Source organism: Macrobrachium nipponense, chromosome 46 (assembly GCF_015104395.2).
Source record: "Macrobrachium nipponense isolate FS-2020 chromosome 46, ASM1510439v2, whole genome shotgun sequence".
In the NCBI taxonomy this organism is placed as follows: Eukaryota; Metazoa; Arthropoda; class Malacostraca; order Decapoda; family Palaemonidae; genus Macrobrachium; species Macrobrachium nipponense.
The window spans coordinates 41,434,873-41,453,006 of record NC_061106.1 but is presented as its reverse complement, the minus strand read 5'-3'; the positions used below and the strand labels follow the sequence as shown (position 1 = coordinate 41,453,006).

Sequence of the window (18,134 nt, the reverse complement as noted above, 5' to 3'; positions counted from 1 at the left end):
ACAGTTTCTGCACTACTCTGAGAAGTATGAGTTCATGTGAGAAGTTCCTACCTGTGAATATTCCCCACCTGGACCTATTTATGCAAGGCCTTAGATTTGCCTTTTTATTTTTTTCCTCACCCCTGTGGTGGAAGTGTGTCTGAAGATGAAGACGACAACGGAGAGATGGAACAGCAGCAGCATGTCTTGCCTGTTGCTGATTGTCCATGCCAAAGGAAAGATTGAGGCCAGAAACAAAGAAAATGAGGTACAAACTAGAGGATCTGACACTGGAAGGACTACTGCAAGATGATTCACCTCCTCCTCCTCCTCTTGGTTGTCCAGGAATGCTACAAAAGACACTACCACAGATGTTATTTAAACTAGGGTGATACCTTTTGCTGGTAGTACTCCAGAGACTTTTTGTTAAACATTACAGTCAGACGAATAAGAGGGCTAAGTAACAGATGAAGGTGCACAACCACCAACAACAACCACATTGTCCTCTAATAAGATAGCCAGAAGGATTTGGTGGGCAAAATTTTGCCCAAAGATGATGGCAAACACTATTCCTCCTTACTCCTTGTGCTTGTTTTTGTTTTTATGGCGTTTTTACGTTGCTTGGAACCTATGGTTATTCAGCAACGGGACCAACGGCTTTATGTGACTTCCGAACTGTGTCGAGAGTGAACTTCTATCACCAGAAATACACTTCTCTCACTCCTCAATGGAATGGCCGAGAATCGAACCCGCGACCACCGATGTGGAACGCTAATACCATGCCAACCACGCCGCTGAGGCGCTTACTCCTTGTGCTAAACTTCTCTCATTGTGGGGAAGACCAACAACTATACTCTGCAAGGGTAAGAGGAACAATACCTGTTGGTTATTATTATTATTAATAGGGCTTAGTTTTTCCAGACCTCTGAGTCTCAAGTAAACTCTTCTCGCTGGTCAATACCTGTTGGGATCTACCAATGCAGGATACATGCACTGCCGCCCATTTTCCTCGCAACTGCATTGGTCATGTTTCTTCTCTGGAATAGGATAATAATAAGATCCCATACAAAATAATTACAATAAAAAAAGCAAAGCAAAATATATAGCAATATCCAATTTAACACTCTTACGCTGGGAAGACAGTTAGCAAAGCACATCTGTTCTTTAAAGCAGCCAAAGGAGTAATGTAGGTGAGTGAGGGGTATTCCCTTGCTTGGCCCTCCATAACCACCAGTTAACAACCTTCTCACCAAGTTCAGCAAATGCTCCGCTTGAAGGATACTACTATGTAGAAAACAATGGTTTTTATTTTTATAGGAACAAACTTGAATTGTGAGTAATCCCACCCCTATTCATGTCATCCCAGTCAGCCTTTTGCAAAGATTGGACTACCTTGCAATGAGAGTGAGATGGTGGGATTTTATCTGTTCAGAGAAATCTCTATAACCACCTAGAGTAACAGGATTTTCTTTTTAGTGTACAGGACATATATTAGTCACCTACTTTGAAATGTAACATCATTTTCTGTAAGGCATTGGTTTGTACATATTTATTGTTTAAAATTTCTTCTAAAAAATTATATATATAATATATATATATATATATATATATATATATATATATATATATATATATATATATATATATATATATATATATATATATATATAGTATAAAACAATATTACGTATTGTATGCTCTCTTCTAAAAATTATATTTATTATATAGTAAACAATATTATTGTATACTCCTAACATTGCTGTTTGACATTTTCATATTTGGTTTTTGAATAAACTTCCTTGTGACATTTTTGTAATGTTATGTACACATGAAATTTTACTAATTTGTATAAATTTTTCTAGGTACCCCAGGAGATTCTCCACTGGCAGTTACGTACAATGCAGATGATGTACAGTCGTGTGGCAGCAGCTATAAAGCAAGCAGGAATTGAAGCCCATCCTCAGGACTACTTACTTTTCCTTTGTCTCGGAAACAAAGAAGCCCCTGAATGTGTCCCACCAGAATTAGTACCTCCTGAAGACCCAGCTACAACACTGGCACATGCAAACAGACGCCTTATGATTTATGTCCACTCCAAGATGGCTATATTTGATGATGAGTATGTCATTATAGGATCAGCTAACATTAATGATCGATCTTTGAGTGGTAACCGAGACACTGAAATTGCTGTTGGAGCATACCAACCAATGCATACAAGCACTGGCAATCAGCTGGCCTTTGGAGATGTGGCCATATTCCGTAGAGGTCTGTGGGCTGAACACATGGGTTCAGCTGCACCAGTAGGATTAGATCCAGGATCTGCAGAGTGTGCTCGCACAGTACGCCAGCTTGCCGAAGTGGCTCTCAGAGCCTACGTTGAACCAGGTGATGCACCAACCCCACACCACCTGTTGATGTATCCACTTAAAGTGAACTTGGATGGTACAGTTACTCCAAGACCAGATTGTCCTACATTCCCAGATACTTGTGGAAGTGTAATGGGTGCCAGATCGAAGGTTTTCCCTAGCACACTAACCACATAGATCAGTATGGTTAATCCAAATGGAATTTTAATCTAGTAGGATTAATCTAAATGGAATTTTAATCTGTCCCTTTCTAATCTAATTGATAGTGTACCATAGTTTCAAGTTTGCTTCATCTCTTTCTTGCTTTAGTGATTTTTTTTTCAAGCACTGAAATGATGTTACTTTGGATGTTTGATTTTATAACCCAGCCATTTCTGATAAATAGTTGAGTTGATTTCTTTATAAAAATATGTCCAGAATGATTTAATGGCAACTATACCAGTTAAGAATTGGTTTTTAATTGATCAAGGTGTGTCATCATCAAGTTAATAATGTTTAGGAATATTCATTGTGTTTAAGCAGAGACAGCTATTTTTCATGGATCAAATAACTTAAAAGTTTTGCATGTGTTTACTGATGTGCAAACAGTAATGCTTGTACGTAATTCTAGTTGGGTTAGTATATCACCCATCACTTCGAGGTCTACGATGTTACATACATGTGTGTTGTTAATCGGATGGGACAATTAAAAATATGGTTTTTATTTTAAAAGATAAAACATTGCATATTGACAGTTGTGTCAGTTGTGTATCAGTGACGTTCATAATGTCCAGTGACACTTAACATGGTTAGTGACAATTGTTTAAATGAGCTTGCATCATTTTCATCATAAGAGAACTTAGTTCATAGAACAGCCTCTGCGTCTCATGCCTTTGCTGACTGTGATTCAAAATTGGCATCCTTTTTAGTGTAGGACAGTGGCTCAAATAGTACCATGACAAGATCAGAGATTGTGCAAGAATGCAAACCAACAGTAATTAGACTGCTCTTTGCACTGCTAACTACTTAGGATCAAGTAGTGGCTGGGCATTTCCAACATTGCTTTAATTGTTGTGACATGCATTGATTTTAAAACTTTTCTTGAATGATTTCTCTTTAACCCTGGCTTCAGCGTTCATTGTGATTACATTTCCAGTGATAACCTAAAATAGCCTTAACAAATAATTAGTAGTAACAGTTTTGGCTATCAGTGGATCAACAATGGCTGGGAAAGGTTGAGGATTTTAACTAGCAATTATTTTATGGTAAACACCTGTGCTTACTGCAGTCCCTTCCCAGTGCAGATCCTGTGATGAAAGGAATAATACTTTGTCTAACTGTTGGAATGATAATTTTATGTCGTTTACTGTCATTCTATAAACAAGTACACTGAAGTAATTGCTTTTGCTGTCAACTTCCAGTAGTTCCACCCAAAACCCTTCACTGCAACACGGTTCAGTGTCCGACATTTTTTATTCTTGTTAAAAGCTTTTACTCTCCTGCCACTCTAGTTAGAGTTTAGGTGAATTAAACACAGGTTGTAGCCTCACGCGCTACAATCTGGTAATACTAGTGACAAATTAGTCCTTTCATCTTATTTTTAAATAGGTTTAACTACTAAATGAAAACAGTTTGTGCTCTCTCCATTACTCCACAAGTAGCAGGCCAGGTTATCAGGCATTAAGTACTGCAACACTTGCACAGTATTTTAATTTACTCCACATTTTTATTTTAGTTTTTACTTTGTACTTTCTTTTTAGTTAATTTAATCTTTTATAAACCATTAGACAGGTATCACGAAAGGTGAGCTGTTTCTGATAAACTCAGAGTAAAGGATTTTCCATTTCCAATGTGATTTTACTGGATACTAGATGGATTTTATAAAATAAATGTTTAAATGAATATTAGATTAGATTTCAAGCTGCAGTAGAAAAATGTTCCTCAACAAATCAGATATTTTTAATCTTTGGTATTCCACCGAAGAAAAAATAGAGAATATGGTTGATTGTTCATCAGAGTATATATAGAACTTACTGTCTTAATTTTTCTTCAATACAATATTTCAGTTAAACATATGATATCATATTCAGGATTTCATTCTTACTCACTTACTGGGACTTACCATAGCACAAATTTTAATTTTCCTAAGTTTCACCTGTTTTATTATAACTGGCTTAAACATTAGGTTTTATATCCTGTGTAAAATTTATTTTGATCTTTGTGAACGAAGTAAATTTAAAAAGATTTATGCATATTGCATTAGAAAACGTATTAAGGTGCACAAAAATTGATAATTATAATAACTTATAAATTTTATACCAGCAATATTGCAGTTTAGCATTTTAAATATTTGCAACAACTTTGAACTTAGCTTTTTAGTAATATAAACTACTTTGGTATTCTTAATAAATAAGCTCTTTTAAATCTTGTAGTCATATTTTCTAGTTTTCAGCTACCCTGAACTCTCGAAGTTCAGTATTTAAGATTTAAATTTTATCATATGAAAAGTTTCAGGTCATAACTTGTTTTGAACATTGCTACTGAAATGTCTTACCTATAGTGAACTTTGCCATTAAAATATTTTCTGCCCTAAAATTATTTATAGAATTCAAGCAGTCTCTATACCTTAAAAACTTGGGTTTTTATTCCTCAAATGTTTTCAAGTAGTAACTGTATTTTACAATTTTGTGTAATTATTGCTTGAAATTTTCCTTAGTACATTTTATTCTGTACAACGATGATTGTTATTTTTTTTATCTTATGATTAATCTCTGTCTGTAGACACTTTTATAACTTGAGGCTATTAATCATGTGTATAATTATTTTTTCTGGTTAATTTCAAAGTATAAATTGTAAAAATAACTCAACTTAACAAATATTTCTAATTTATGCTGTAATATGTATTCATTAATTTATGCTAGACTGATTTAGAATCTGTGTTCATCTGTATGTGGTACCATTTTATTATACCAAACAAATCATTTCTCATTTTTATTGGCAGTGGATTCACAAACATTTTAAGAAATTCTGGGAGTATATACAAGTGGTACAGTATATCACTCTACAGACTATTTTTATATTTATTGGCAATGCCTTCTCAAGGGTTTAAGAAAATATTGTAAACGTTTATACCCTAATTCCGACTACTCTGTATTCATTACATTATTTTTATTGGCAGTCCATTCTCCCTGATTTGTAACATGGCATATCATAATTTAACATAAAAAGAAAGTGCATAATCCTTAATTGGCAATGACTGATTTCCAATTTGTATTATTAACATACATTATACTAAGTATTATGGGTGTGGTATATGACGGAATTTTGAGATGTTGGACATGTATCTTACAAACATCATTTTGTATTGACCATTTAGCTCCACATTACTGTTTTTTTTCTCGTCTCATAATTCAAAAGGTTTGATTATTCCTTCCTTTACAGAGTTAAGAATGGCCCTTAGTGGCCAATTCAAGTTGCTGAAATATGTAGTTACCACAACAGTGAAGTAATTGTAAAGACTGTAACGAATTTTTTGGTGCTCGTCATTATTTGTGTTATGATGACCATAAGATCTCCACATTACCTGACTAAATTGTTTCGTCCATAAACTCCAAGAACTTATTCAGCATATCTCTTAATACTGCTCTATGTACTGTTGTTTAAATTTTCTGGGAATAAACTTGAAAAATTAATGTGTTTTAGATTTCCTTGTGGTTTCTTGCGAATGCATGAAATTCTCAAGGCCCTCAATGTAAACCACGAAAAAAGTGATCATACCCAGGAATGATGAAAAAAAAGCAGTGATCACAACCAGGAAAAATACTGGCGCACAAAAAGGATCCAAATTTTTATACAGTACAACCAACTTAAGCACCATTAATTGTGATTGTTTTGAAGCCAGTTACAACTGGTCTGGTCAGGTAAGTATTACAAATCAGTGACCAGTCCTATGACAGTCAAATCTTTTGCATTACTGGTTTGGTTTAATTGGCTAAAAATAATTGAACATCAGCAAATGGGTATTTTTATACAAAATCATTAATTTTACCACAGAAATAAAAAAATTACCTAATTGTAAACTACAGCTCAATCAAAATATGTACCAGAAAACATGACTTTGATGTGAAGTTTTGATGTGCTTTATTTTTCTTTTTGAGCCCAATGAAATAATTTCAATGAAATTATCATCAATTTGTTTAAAACAATATTTTTTTTTATCAAGTTTTCCCTGTCTTTATATCATTCATTACGTTAGTACTATAGTCTTTGCTAATTTATAATCACCAATCAAGATTTTGCTTCTTCCCTAAAAAATTTAGTTTAAAAGCTGCTATTCCCAAAAAATAAACTTTCCTAATAAATTAATTACATTAAGTAATTTTCATCTGAATTTCCAAAGCACAACCTTTTTTTTCTACTAAACTGCTAACAACCTCCTTTTAACATGATCAATGTTAGATGAAAGAGCATCAAAACAATTTTGAACAAAGCAAAATCACATCCCTACCTTTTCACTGGTTTATAAGGTGTTGCCTATTAGAATCCAAAGATATCATTACCAGCAGTTTTAAAGCTAATAGTAAATGCACCGAACTCTGTGATAGGGAGTATCATTTAACTGCTGTGCATGCATAACCCTGTAGTCCCAGAGGAAGAAATCGACTTTAATGCTGTTGAGCCCAGCAACTGGAAGACCCCATGAATTCAGGATTTTGTGGGTCTCCTCCACGATGAGTTCAGCAGCATGCATTGAGCAACCTCGGATCTCCACCTGTTTTGAAGTGAAGTTTGTAAGTATACAAATTTTTATCCATAAGTGCAGGGATTGTTACTGAACAATGCAGAATGGTAATCAACCGAGCTGAAAAGTAGCTTCAAGCAGAAGTAAGATATACATTTATATATGACAGCAACAATAAAGGAACTATACAGTAGCATACATTTAACAAACAACTAAAGAGTAAAAAAATATATAAAATGCTAAGGGTTATGTACTTCAGTGAACCCTTGAAGAACTGAGCTAAAGACTATGGAATGCAATGGTGAAAACCCAAGTTTGTGATAAAGATTCTAAACGTGAGTGTTCATTTTCACTAATTTTTTTTCATTCTTATTCAGGCATAAGCAAGGGAAGGAAATATCATTAGGTCTAATGCTCACTATATTTTATTTAAAGCATCTCTTGCACAGTGCGCAGCCCAAAATCTCTTTGAAAAGTACAAACAACCAAACTAGCAGTTTCTAGATGCATTTCCACACTAAAAATGGTGAATGCCATTTTCTTTTAATGCCTTTGCAGAACTAAATTCAGTTTTCTTGCTGATTAGTTCCAGCTCCTTCCATAAAAAATAATTTTGCTCAATATCCTTGAGGACTATTCAGTACCTTCAAGCTTAATGTAATTCAGTATGAATAAGCTACAAAGTCGAGAGAAAATATAAAATGGTAAGAAAAAATTATAAAAATTCCATTAATGCAATTTTACATAAGTACACCATGAACAGTTGCAAACATGTCCACCTGTTAAAAAAGAATTCTGAACAGGTTCTAAAATTACTGTCTCACTTTAACAGAATTTTGATTATTGAGATTCTATTTAACTTTCGACTATGGCGTTATCATTACCACAGTAGCTATTATTAAGTTAATAATATTCATTACACAATATACTTAAAATTTTGGTCTTGGCGATAATCATGAACATTGTAAAAGGATATGTTAACCCCATCACGTAAGTGGTATCTGTTTACAGTATTCGTTGCAGTGCATTTCCTACAATTACTATAACAGGAGGCTATAAAGAGAAGCAGCAGCACTTGATTGAATATACCCAAGAATTGAGTTTAGTGCTGTAATTGTCCAACACACTAGCTTTTCTAATTCTCATATACTAGCTAATTAAAAGTAACATAAATGTCATGTAGAGATACAACTGCGCTAAGTAATTTATTCTATTTTTCTTCAATGAATTCCCAAGGTTTAGTTATCTTTAAGTTTCCTCTGTTGTATATAATGCATTAAATAGACTGTTTATAAATTCCTTATCCACCTTTTTTCCATCTTTTATCATTACTGGCAAAAACAAAACAAAAAACACTTTAAAAAGAATCCTTACCTCTTCTCTATCTCCATTCTGGAAAAGCACCTCTTTCTTCAGCTTGTCCATCAAGTTATCAGAATATTTCAGAGCACCAAAGTACACCATAGCCTGTGGTACTCGGTAATCCGCAAATATCGTCAGTTTGTCTATGTCTACAAAGGCGCCTGGACCGTCCGCCCGGTAGAGCATCCAGATATCAGCTGCCAGTATCTGAACTCTCTTGTATATCTTCACCTCTTTTCCATCATAAACAGCCGTATCACGAAAGCAGGGAAACTCGCTCGTCACGAGATCTATCAACTTCAGCGCGCTCCCTCCCGCCTTCTTCAGGACATTGGCAAAAGAACCATCGAACTTTTCGACGAGTTTGCTCCCCACTTCGTGCATGACCTTGACCCTCTCTTCGAAGAGTGGCATCGCAGATTCGGTGTCTGAGCGGAAGATCTTCTCCAGATCCTCTACAGTCAGTTTACTGTAGTACTTCGGGTCGTATATTTTCTTGCCTTCGTCGATGGCTCTGTTGACCGCTGAAACCATAGCCAAGTAGCCAGTCCTAGTCTGAAATTATATACATTATTCAGTTCTTACATGAAAGCAATGCTGAAACTTTTGCATTCGCCTGCAATTCTGATAACAGACCCATTCATGAGGAAGTATGTGGTTTCACAAAGAGAAAAATACAAATAAAAAAGTTACACGTTCAAAATGAGGAAGGATTCAGACAAATCGGAACACATTAATTTAGAATTTCAAGTTTTATGAAAAAAAAGGTATTCATCTATCAACTACGAACTATCACAATTAAATTAGTAGAGTAGAAATTTGTTAACGACTGTTTACATTTTCTTACCCGTATCCATGCTGAATTCTTCCACAATTTTTAATTCGTGCATTTATAAAGCGCATCTTATGGAAAAAAACGAACTTGGTAGATGAAGCAATGAGCAAAACATGGTTGAAGATGATCAATTAAATCAATAACACTAAGGCAAAATTACAAGGGAACCTTGATTACATAAAATAATTACAAAAGAGAAAGATGTCACTTACTTTTCCATTATATTTAATGGAATATTTAGGAACACCATCTGGTGTCCAAAAGCTGAAGTTGATTGCGTCAACGATGAACACCCAGTTGGCAAGTTCTTCTGTTGTCAAACCTTTATCAAGCGGCAAAACTTCATTCTAAAAATAAGAAATAAAGCAAATGTAAAAAATAAAACTTACTTTATACCAACTCTGGCTAATCAAGTTCTCAACACGAATAAAAATGCAATCAAGAATGGGTACTTGTGCAAAAGCTATCTTGCTTATATATATATATATATATATATATATATATATATATATATATATATATATATATATATATATATATAGGTGGGGGGTGGGGTTTCATTAACATAACGATAATTCTTTCACAAAGTTTCCTTACCAATTTATGATTTTAATTTCTATTTGCCGCTGACAAACCTTATTACAAATTACATCATAAAAATAACAGACTAAAACAAAATACAAAAACAGATTGTAATGTAGAAAATCCAAGAAAATAAAACTTCCAATGCATACAGTTATTTTGTGCGTACGTAATTCACGAACAAAATATACGATTTACCTGAAGATACATTTTAAAACGCATCGTAACAATGCAAATACGTCAAAACGAGACGCATCTGAAGACAATAAATTTAATACTAATGATAAGAAAACACGAGCTTCCACTTTTGTCGGACAGAGGCGCAAAATGAGGGGAGAGAGAGAGAGAGAGAGAGAGAGAGAGAGAGAGAGAGAGAGAGAGAGAGAGAGAGAGAGAGAGAGAGAGAGAGAGAGCATATTTTTCTGAATAACTACCAATAAAAGATAACTAAAATATCTGTAAACTCATAGATACAAAACTCATTATGTAGACTATAGTAGAAAGAGCTACATAATTACAACGGCTGCATGTTACTGATGCTGCAAGGTAAACCTTGGTTATTATCAGCCATAATTTGAACTACATAAAATAAACGTATATCCTTCAATAAAAAAAGGTGAGGAAAACACAAATTTTGCCCTTAAATTATTAACCACATCGTAAAGCAAAGAGCTGGTTACGTAATTTAACAAATAATTAAACGATTGCCATTCCCCCACAAATCAAAATGACACAGTAACAGACAAAGGAAGAGAATTTAATAGTACGGTGGTGAGGGAGGGCGGGGGGAGAAAGGCCATTGTGGAATAAGACAAATATGGGAGGATGTCTGAAAAGTATCAGGTACCGGTCCTTATGCCTTGCAGCAAGGACGACGAAATTCTGCGATGACTAAAGAAGTCCCCAAAGTGAAGGAACAAAACTTTCAGAGCGAAGACTACATTAAAATCAATATTCAAATTTTAACGTAACCAGAAGGCAAATATTATGTTCTACTCTAACAGCAATGCTCTCATGATCAACCTAGGATCCAGAGAATGAACCATAGCAAACTGAACGTGAACAGTAACTCAATATTTCTGGCCATAATGCAAAGTTGTCTAGGGTCTAGATTTTAGGTAAAAAGGATGAGGGGTGGAGACATAATCGTCCAGGCATGCGCAGAAGGATGGTAGTACACTCGGGCTTCGTGTGAGTGCACTAAAACAAGGTACGGACCAAGTTGGTAACTCAATATGTGGTGACCGAAAAAACCACTCACGTTCTTTGACAATATCAGCAATAATAAGTAATAATCTACATGAAAACTATCGAAACTAAGGCTATAAACAGTGGATCCTTAATCACAAGTTTAGCTAAAGAAGTATTTAGCCCTTAACGGTGGGCTTTGGAGGATATTGATATAGGGATTGAAGATGTTCAAGAATGGTGGGCACGAAATGCAGCAGTAATAAGAAGGCATGGAAAGGAGCTGCTAGGAGAGACATCTGGTATCATATGGGAAGAAAAGGATAGTTGGTGGTGGGATGAAGACATTGAGAAAGTAGTAAAAGATAAGAAGGAGGCAAAGAAAAGATGGGAAGAGTCACAGTCGTGGAAGACAGAAATAGGTACAGAGAGAAAAACAAGGTGGTGAAAAAGGTGGTAGCCCAAGCTAAAGCAAAGTCGTATGATGATGTGTATAATGAGCTGGGGACAAAGGAAGGATTAAAGAAGATGATGAAGCTATCAAAGGCTAGAAATAAGAGCACCAAAGATATAAACACACATCAAACAAATAAAGAATCAAGAGGGTGTAGTGCTTAGAAAGGAGGAAGACATTGTGAAGAGATGGAAAGAATATTTCGAACAGTTGTTAAATGAAGAAAATAATAGACTAATAAGAGAGGATGGGCAAGTGAACATTGGCATGGTAATGAGGTTTTCTAGGCAAGAGGTACTAAATGCACTGAAGAAGATGAAGAATGGGAAGGCAACCGGACCAGACATGATCCCGGTGGAGGCATGGAAAGCATTAGGAGATGAAGGAGTGGATATACTGTACGATCTTATGATAAAGATCCTTGAACAGGAAAAGATACCAAATGAGTGGCGTGGGAGTATATTGATCCCAATTTTTAAAGGGAAAGGCGATGTCCAAGAGTGTGGTAATTATAGGGGCATTAAATTGATGTCCCACACTTTGAAGATACTGGAAAGGATGATAGATGCTAGACTGAGAGAAGAAGTACAAATAGGTAAAGAGCAGATGGGATTTATGAAGGGAAGGGGAACAACAGATGGTATATTTTGTCTGAGGCAAATAATGGAGAAATTCGGGAAAGACAAAGGGACCTACATATGGTATTCATTGACCTTGAAAAGGCTTATGACAGAGTCCCGAGACAAGAGGTATGGAGGAGCCTGAGGGAGAAGATGGTGCCAGAGAAGTATGTGCGATTGATACAAGAGATGTACCGGAATGTATTTACCAGAGTGAGGAGCAGTGTTGGGGAGACAGAAGGTTTTGAGGTGAGAGTAGGATTGCACCAGGGGTCGGCTCTGAGCCCATTTATCTTTAACATAGTGATTGGATGTTATAATAGAGGAAGTAAGGGAGACAGTACCATGGAACATATTGTATGCGGATGATATTGTTCTGTGTGCAGAGAGCAGGGAAGATCTGGAAGTGAAATTGGAAAGATGGAGACAAGTACTGGAGGACAGAGGAATGAGAATAAGTAGATCCAAGACAGAATATATGTGTACCACCACTGAGGGGGATGATAGAGAAAGTATTCAGCTTGGTGGAGAGCAAATAAGGAGAGCTGATAAGTTTAAGTATTTGGGATCTTTTGTTAACGCTGGAGGAAGTATGGAAGAAGAAGTAAAACATCGGTACAGGCAGGCTGGAACAACTGGAGAGCGGCCTCGGAGTTCTTTGTGACAAAAGAGTGCCGCTTAGGTTAAAAGGAAAATTTCACAAGACGGTGGTAAGAACAGCAATGCTGTATGGTACGGAAACAGCAAGCATGAGAAAAGCAGAGCAGAAGAAGATGGATGTGGCAGAAATGAGAATGCTTAGGTGGATGTCTGGGGTAACAAGAGTGGATAGGATCAGAAATGACTACATAAGGGGGTCAACTAAGGTGGTGGAAGTATCAAAGAAAGTGCAGGAGGGGAGGCTGAGATGGTATGGACACCTGTTGAGGAGAGATGAGGACCACGCTGGGAGACATACTATGGGAGTGGAGGTGCAAGGAAGAAGAAAGAGAGGGAGACCAAGAAAGAGATGGAAGGACTGTGTGAGAGGAGATTTACATGAGAAGGGAATTGATGAGGCAGAAGCGCAAGATAGAAATAGATGGAAACGGCTCATCCGAAACGGCGACCCCATATAAAAATGGGAAAAAGCTGGGAAGAAGAAGAAGAAGAAGCCCTTAACGGTGGGCAGTAGTTGACGGCGATTGGTTAAATGTAACTAGTTCCGAATTAAATCGTTCTATTCACAACAATAAGAACTCTGTGATTCGGATTTAAGTTTATAATAATCCTAAATTTCTCCCTCAGATATCTGTAATGTCTGATACCCAGAAGATTTCGTTGTGTAATTTTCATCAATTCCCATTCTGAGTAGGGATAAGCCTTTAGGAACTGCTGATAATTACACGATTCTTCTAATACTTCGTGCCATTTGTTCCACTTCGCGCCAATATATATAGCAACCACATTACAAGTGTTGCATGAAAACCTGTGTCCGAAACATATACAACGCTGACTTCGGCAACAATACTGTTTAAACACATTACACAACGCTGACTTCGGCAACAATACTGTTTACTCTGGGACTTAAGGACTTTTTTTTTTTTCCTGTCTCTCAACTCGATAGAATTGTTATCAAGGTTAATATATATTTCATCCAGATAACCGAATACTTATATGAAATAAACGATGTTATTCGGACATATCACATTCAACCCAAACTACGACTCACATTTTAAGGGCATCTTCGCCAGATTAAAACATTTATATAGTAAGTTCTGCAGTATGAAAAAAAATGAGGCCTATGTCTCTTTATAGTTCAAACGTTATTATATATACATACGTATATATATATATATATATATATATACATATATATATATATATATATATATATATATATATACATATATATATATATATATATATATATATATATATATATATATAGACTGAAGCAGAAGCATCAGAAATGAACATATCATCACACCTCACACGGACACATACATATTACAAATACTATGTGAAATGCAGCCCCCAAAAAACGTTGTAAACACTAGAATGGGAGCTGTATAATGAAGTAACGAAACAATTGCTTTCAATCAAATTATCAATAGCGAGAGAAAATCACAGAAAATATTTTGACCATTATTGACTTCTCAGTAGCCGTGGCCATATTGATTTCCTAGGAAATCTTATTGCCATGAAAACAGGATATTTGAAAGTCCATGAATATCTAACAATGTGCCCGGCTAACTTTGTGCGTTGCAATTTCCACTAGGAAATAGTTTACTACTTGTGTACCTTATGCAGTGCTACGAGTACACAAAATAAAAGGAACACAATCAATTAATGTCAAATGAGTTTATTCCACCGATATCTAATTTCTACTGCCATTGGTTAGTCTACGTGATTTTGAAATGGCATGAGCAATGAATTATTAGTCAGCCACTGGTGAATACATATTAAACCCCATTATTAGTCAGCCTGTGGTGAATACATAAATATAAACTTAAGTGAGAGGTCTGAATCCCTAAGGATACTGGAATGGTTAGATAAGGTCTTAATAAGTTAGATCAGGTATCTAATACATGTGTTCGTATGCTTCCTCTGATTCATACTATAGGTAGATCCCTTACTTTTTCATTGGTTTACGTTTGTTCTCAGAAACAGACTTACTCTTGAACCTGTACTCTATTGTAGTTCTTTAAAAATATCGCAAAATACTGTCATGACTTTATGAAATGTGAAATAAATACTTAAAATAAACGTGGATCACCTGGGGCGGCGTTAAATATACCTTAGTTCCCCAAAAAACGTTTCACGCATGGCGTTGTTCTCTATCGGATAACATCGTACACGTTTTCTTTCATGGTCTGCAAACACGAGACGAAACGTAAGTTTGACAAATGCGGACTATTTTTGTGTATGCCATTCCCCACATACACTACAGATTTTTCCGTACCTGGGCATACACAATGTGCATACCTCCTGCAATGCATATTCCATAATATTACGACAAATCACATCGGATTTGTTACCGTACGGCATCAATATTCGCTCGGCAGCCTAGGCTATAATCACACCCGATCATCACCATCACCCACCTGTTTGAATGATTCCAGGGACAGTTTTTCTTCTTTGACGGCTTCGGCGATGACCTTGGCGATCTTTTTCACGCCCTCGTCGACTATCGTGACATCTTTGGCATTGTCTGCGATAAAAGCGGCCGCTTCTCTTGGATCCATCGCGTCAACTGTACCACCAGGATGTGTCAGGATCTTGCAGGGAACAAGGCGACGACGATGCAGCCACTGGCCGAAGTCGAACCGAAAGGTGGTTGTGCATCTTATCTATCAAGCGTTAGCTCAAAAATGCATATTAGGTAATAACGTTTACAAGTGGTGATTCTCAGATTAATAAGCTGCGTATTGATGGATCGTGAAATAACTTGTGAATGCTCTTGCGTCTCATTATGAATACCTATAGTGTCTTTTCACTGAAAACGGAATAACAGACGAAACCATGAATAAAACAACGTTCTCATACGATAGAAATTTTGATGTCATAAGTATTCGGGTTGAGATATGTTTCTTCGGTGATTTAAATATTTTGTTTTATTTGTCGATCTTTTTAAATGACTGCCTTTATGTTTGTAAATCAGCTAAATACTTTTGCTACCTGACAACCAGAAAATTTAAGTTACATAACTACCATATGACAGTCTAATTATAGAAACAATTTGAATTTTATGGGGGTGTGGGGGGACATGGTTGTCCAAAGACGGTTGCGACGCGGTCGTCCTTACGTAGGTTACATTTTCTTTCAACCAAATTAAATTCGAGAGTCGAGTATTGCACTTAATTGCTTGAGCTGCTCTACATAAAGTATGTCGATCTACTGGAGGAGATAGTAATGCTACAGAAATCCGAAACTATTTCGTCAGATAAAACCTTATTACTTCTTAAAATTTCATCCCATATAAGAGTTACTTTTAAAATATCATAAATTCACATTTAAATGATGTTAAGTTGTTAACCCTTTGATGGTTTAACTTAAAGCTTCGCGAGTTGAATAAGGCGCCCTACTGGTCTACTCAACCGGCAAAGTCATAACGAAGTAAAAGTAGTGAATGCTAAAAAGCTGACGAGCTTATCTTACCGAGATGACCGGTTCGGAGGAGTGAGAGAGCGTGCTTGGCTGGATTATTTGTCATAGAGCAGCTGATAAGCCACAAGAGGTTGAACGGACGCTGATCAAAGAGTATATACTGGTCCTTGGAGTGCTAAGGGGCATCAGTGGGAAAAAGTTGTAAGTTCTGTAACTCAACGAGTCATCAAGCGGACAGTAACTAGCTGCACATTCCACCACAAGGAGAAGCTATTGTACCTCAATAAGTATACGAATTAAAGAGGTCATTAAATCGTTGTGGGGGATGAGCTGCAAGTGACGTTTACGGGAACCCAACAATAAAGCATTTGCGGTTGATGTGCCTTCCTTAGTTCTTGCTATGGCGTTTTTAAGGTTAGAATATGTTTATTTATGATAATTGGGGTAAAGTTGGGACAGCTGAGGGTTTACTGCAAGCAACCCAAAGTGGCGTTTATGTTAGATAGAATTTTTTTTTTTTTTTTTTTTTTTTTTTTAGCCAAATGAGGCCATTTCCACAGTAATAATTTTTTGGAACTGATCCTCCAAACCCATAATAATAATTTTTTGGAACTGACCCTCCAAATATTTCAATATGACTAATGTGCTTTGCCTTTTGAAACCAATATAGAAAAATAATTTTAAAAATTCAAAAGTTCCACTTGTTTCATGTTGAGATGGTACTCTTGATCCATATCAGTGGCACTTGACAAGCTTAAGTTAGGTTGAAAAAAGAGTTTTGTAAAGACTGAGCAGTCAGATTCAGACTGCAATTTGCAATAGCAAGGAAGTTCTTAATTTGCATAATGGGCCGCTTGACGGGTTGGCCGAACTGCATAAATCTCTTCTTGTCTTCAGAAGCAACCTAAATTATTGGCTCGCACAATCAGTCGCTCTTTCTCCTTTTTTCTCGACTTCCTGTGCTGCCTCTTTTACGCTTTTTCTGCCTCTTCTCTTCTTGTGGTTCCTTCTCCTGGTTCGTCCCGATCAGACATCCCAAACTCAAATATTTAATAGCATTTCATTCATGTTTGCTACTTCGCTGTTAAATATTCTTTCTCCTGTTGGACAAAATCATTCATAGCAACCGCCAACTTTGCCATTTTTCAAATAAATGAGATCAGATAAAGCCGAGAGGGCCTTCCTTCCTTCCCTGTGTCCGTCTTGCTATCACCTGAATTATCAGGCACTCCTCCTTCCTCTCAAGGACACCGATTCATTCCAAGAAACAAGAAGCATCTACTTCTCCCGGTCATTCCGTCTCTTTTCTGGTTACTCCACCCACCACAAGGGGCATCTTTCACTCGTGGAGACGAAGCCGTCTTTGTCAAATTGTCAGAGATCGCCTTGCAGCAAAATATTCATCGGGAAATTATCGTCAGGCTGCCTTCCAAGGGGACGCGTTAGGGACCGTAAATCCCGAGGTGTTAGATGTTTAACTATTTTTCGACTGATTCTGAGGTCATTTGCTCCTTACCTATAAGATACTGACATTTTTAATCGGTTAAAACTTGATTTTTATGGCCACCAACCACCGCCCCCCACCCTCTTCTCTCTCTCTCTCTCCTTTACGCGTTCAAAAACGCACAAAAAAAGAGTTTATCTCACTCATCCCTTACCAAGTATTACAGGTACATGTTGGCTCCTCATATGACTACGAACCTTGTATTCCCAAGAGTGATCCATCTTGAGTGACTTAATCGCTCCACGCGATTCGGTTTTAACCTCTGGCTACCTGCCGTTATCCTTCCTTCCAAGTACTCCGAGAGCCACACATAATCTTTGCCTTTTTCCGCAGCCAACGAACCGTGAAGAAGTAAAAAGTCGAAAGCATCATTTCGGTGGGAATCGACTTAGACAGTATCGCGTTTCACATGGGATCTCACCACCGGTCTGCCCA

General features: G+C 36.6%; 2 protein-coding genes across 5 annotated transcripts in view; one reads left to right on the top strand and one right to left on the bottom strand.

The window, feature by feature from the left end:
• The window catches only part of LOC135214959 (uncharacterized), a 471,889-nt gene extending 465,873 nt beyond the window's left edge, over positions 1–6,016 (top strand). For all 4 annotated transcript variants that reach the window (XM_064249452.1, XM_064249450.1, XM_064249454.1 and 1 more), the window contains one exon: positions 1,842–6,016. In XM_064249452.1, the coding sequence (XP_064105522.1) occupies positions 1,842–2,522 (681 nt within the window). In that variant the 3' untranslated portion in view covers positions 2,523–6,016. The remainder of the gene's footprint in view (positions 1–1,841) is intronic.
• On the bottom strand, positions 5,303–15,432 carry LOC135214960 (queuosine 5'-phosphate N-glycosylase/hydrolase-like). The gene is made up of 4 exons (XM_064249455.1): positions 15,193–15,432; positions 9,475–9,609; positions 8,440–8,982; positions 5,303–7,095 (listed from the first exon to the last, which is right to left on the bottom strand). The coding sequence occupies exons 1-4, from the start codon at positions 15,331–15,333 to the stop codon at positions 6,898–6,900; spliced, it is 1,017 nt and encodes a 338-aa protein (XP_064105525.1). The 5' UTR covers positions 15,334–15,432; the 3' UTR covers positions 5,303–6,897.
• Positions 15,433–18,134: the final 2,702 nt, after the last annotated feature.

Coding starts and splice junctions, on each gene's coding strand:
- LOC135214960 (XM_064249455.1), bottom strand. CDS start 15,333: ATGGATCCAAGAGAAGCGGCCGCTTTTATCGCAGACAATGCCAAAGAT. Junction 8,983..9,474: donor CCATTAAATATAATGGAAAA/GTAAGTGACATC, acceptor ATATAATTTCAG/ACTAGGACTGGCTACTTGGC. Junction 7,096..8,439: donor AGAATGGAGATAGAGAAGAG/GTAAGGATTCTT, acceptor ACTTCAAAACAG/GTGGAGATCCGAGGTTGCTC.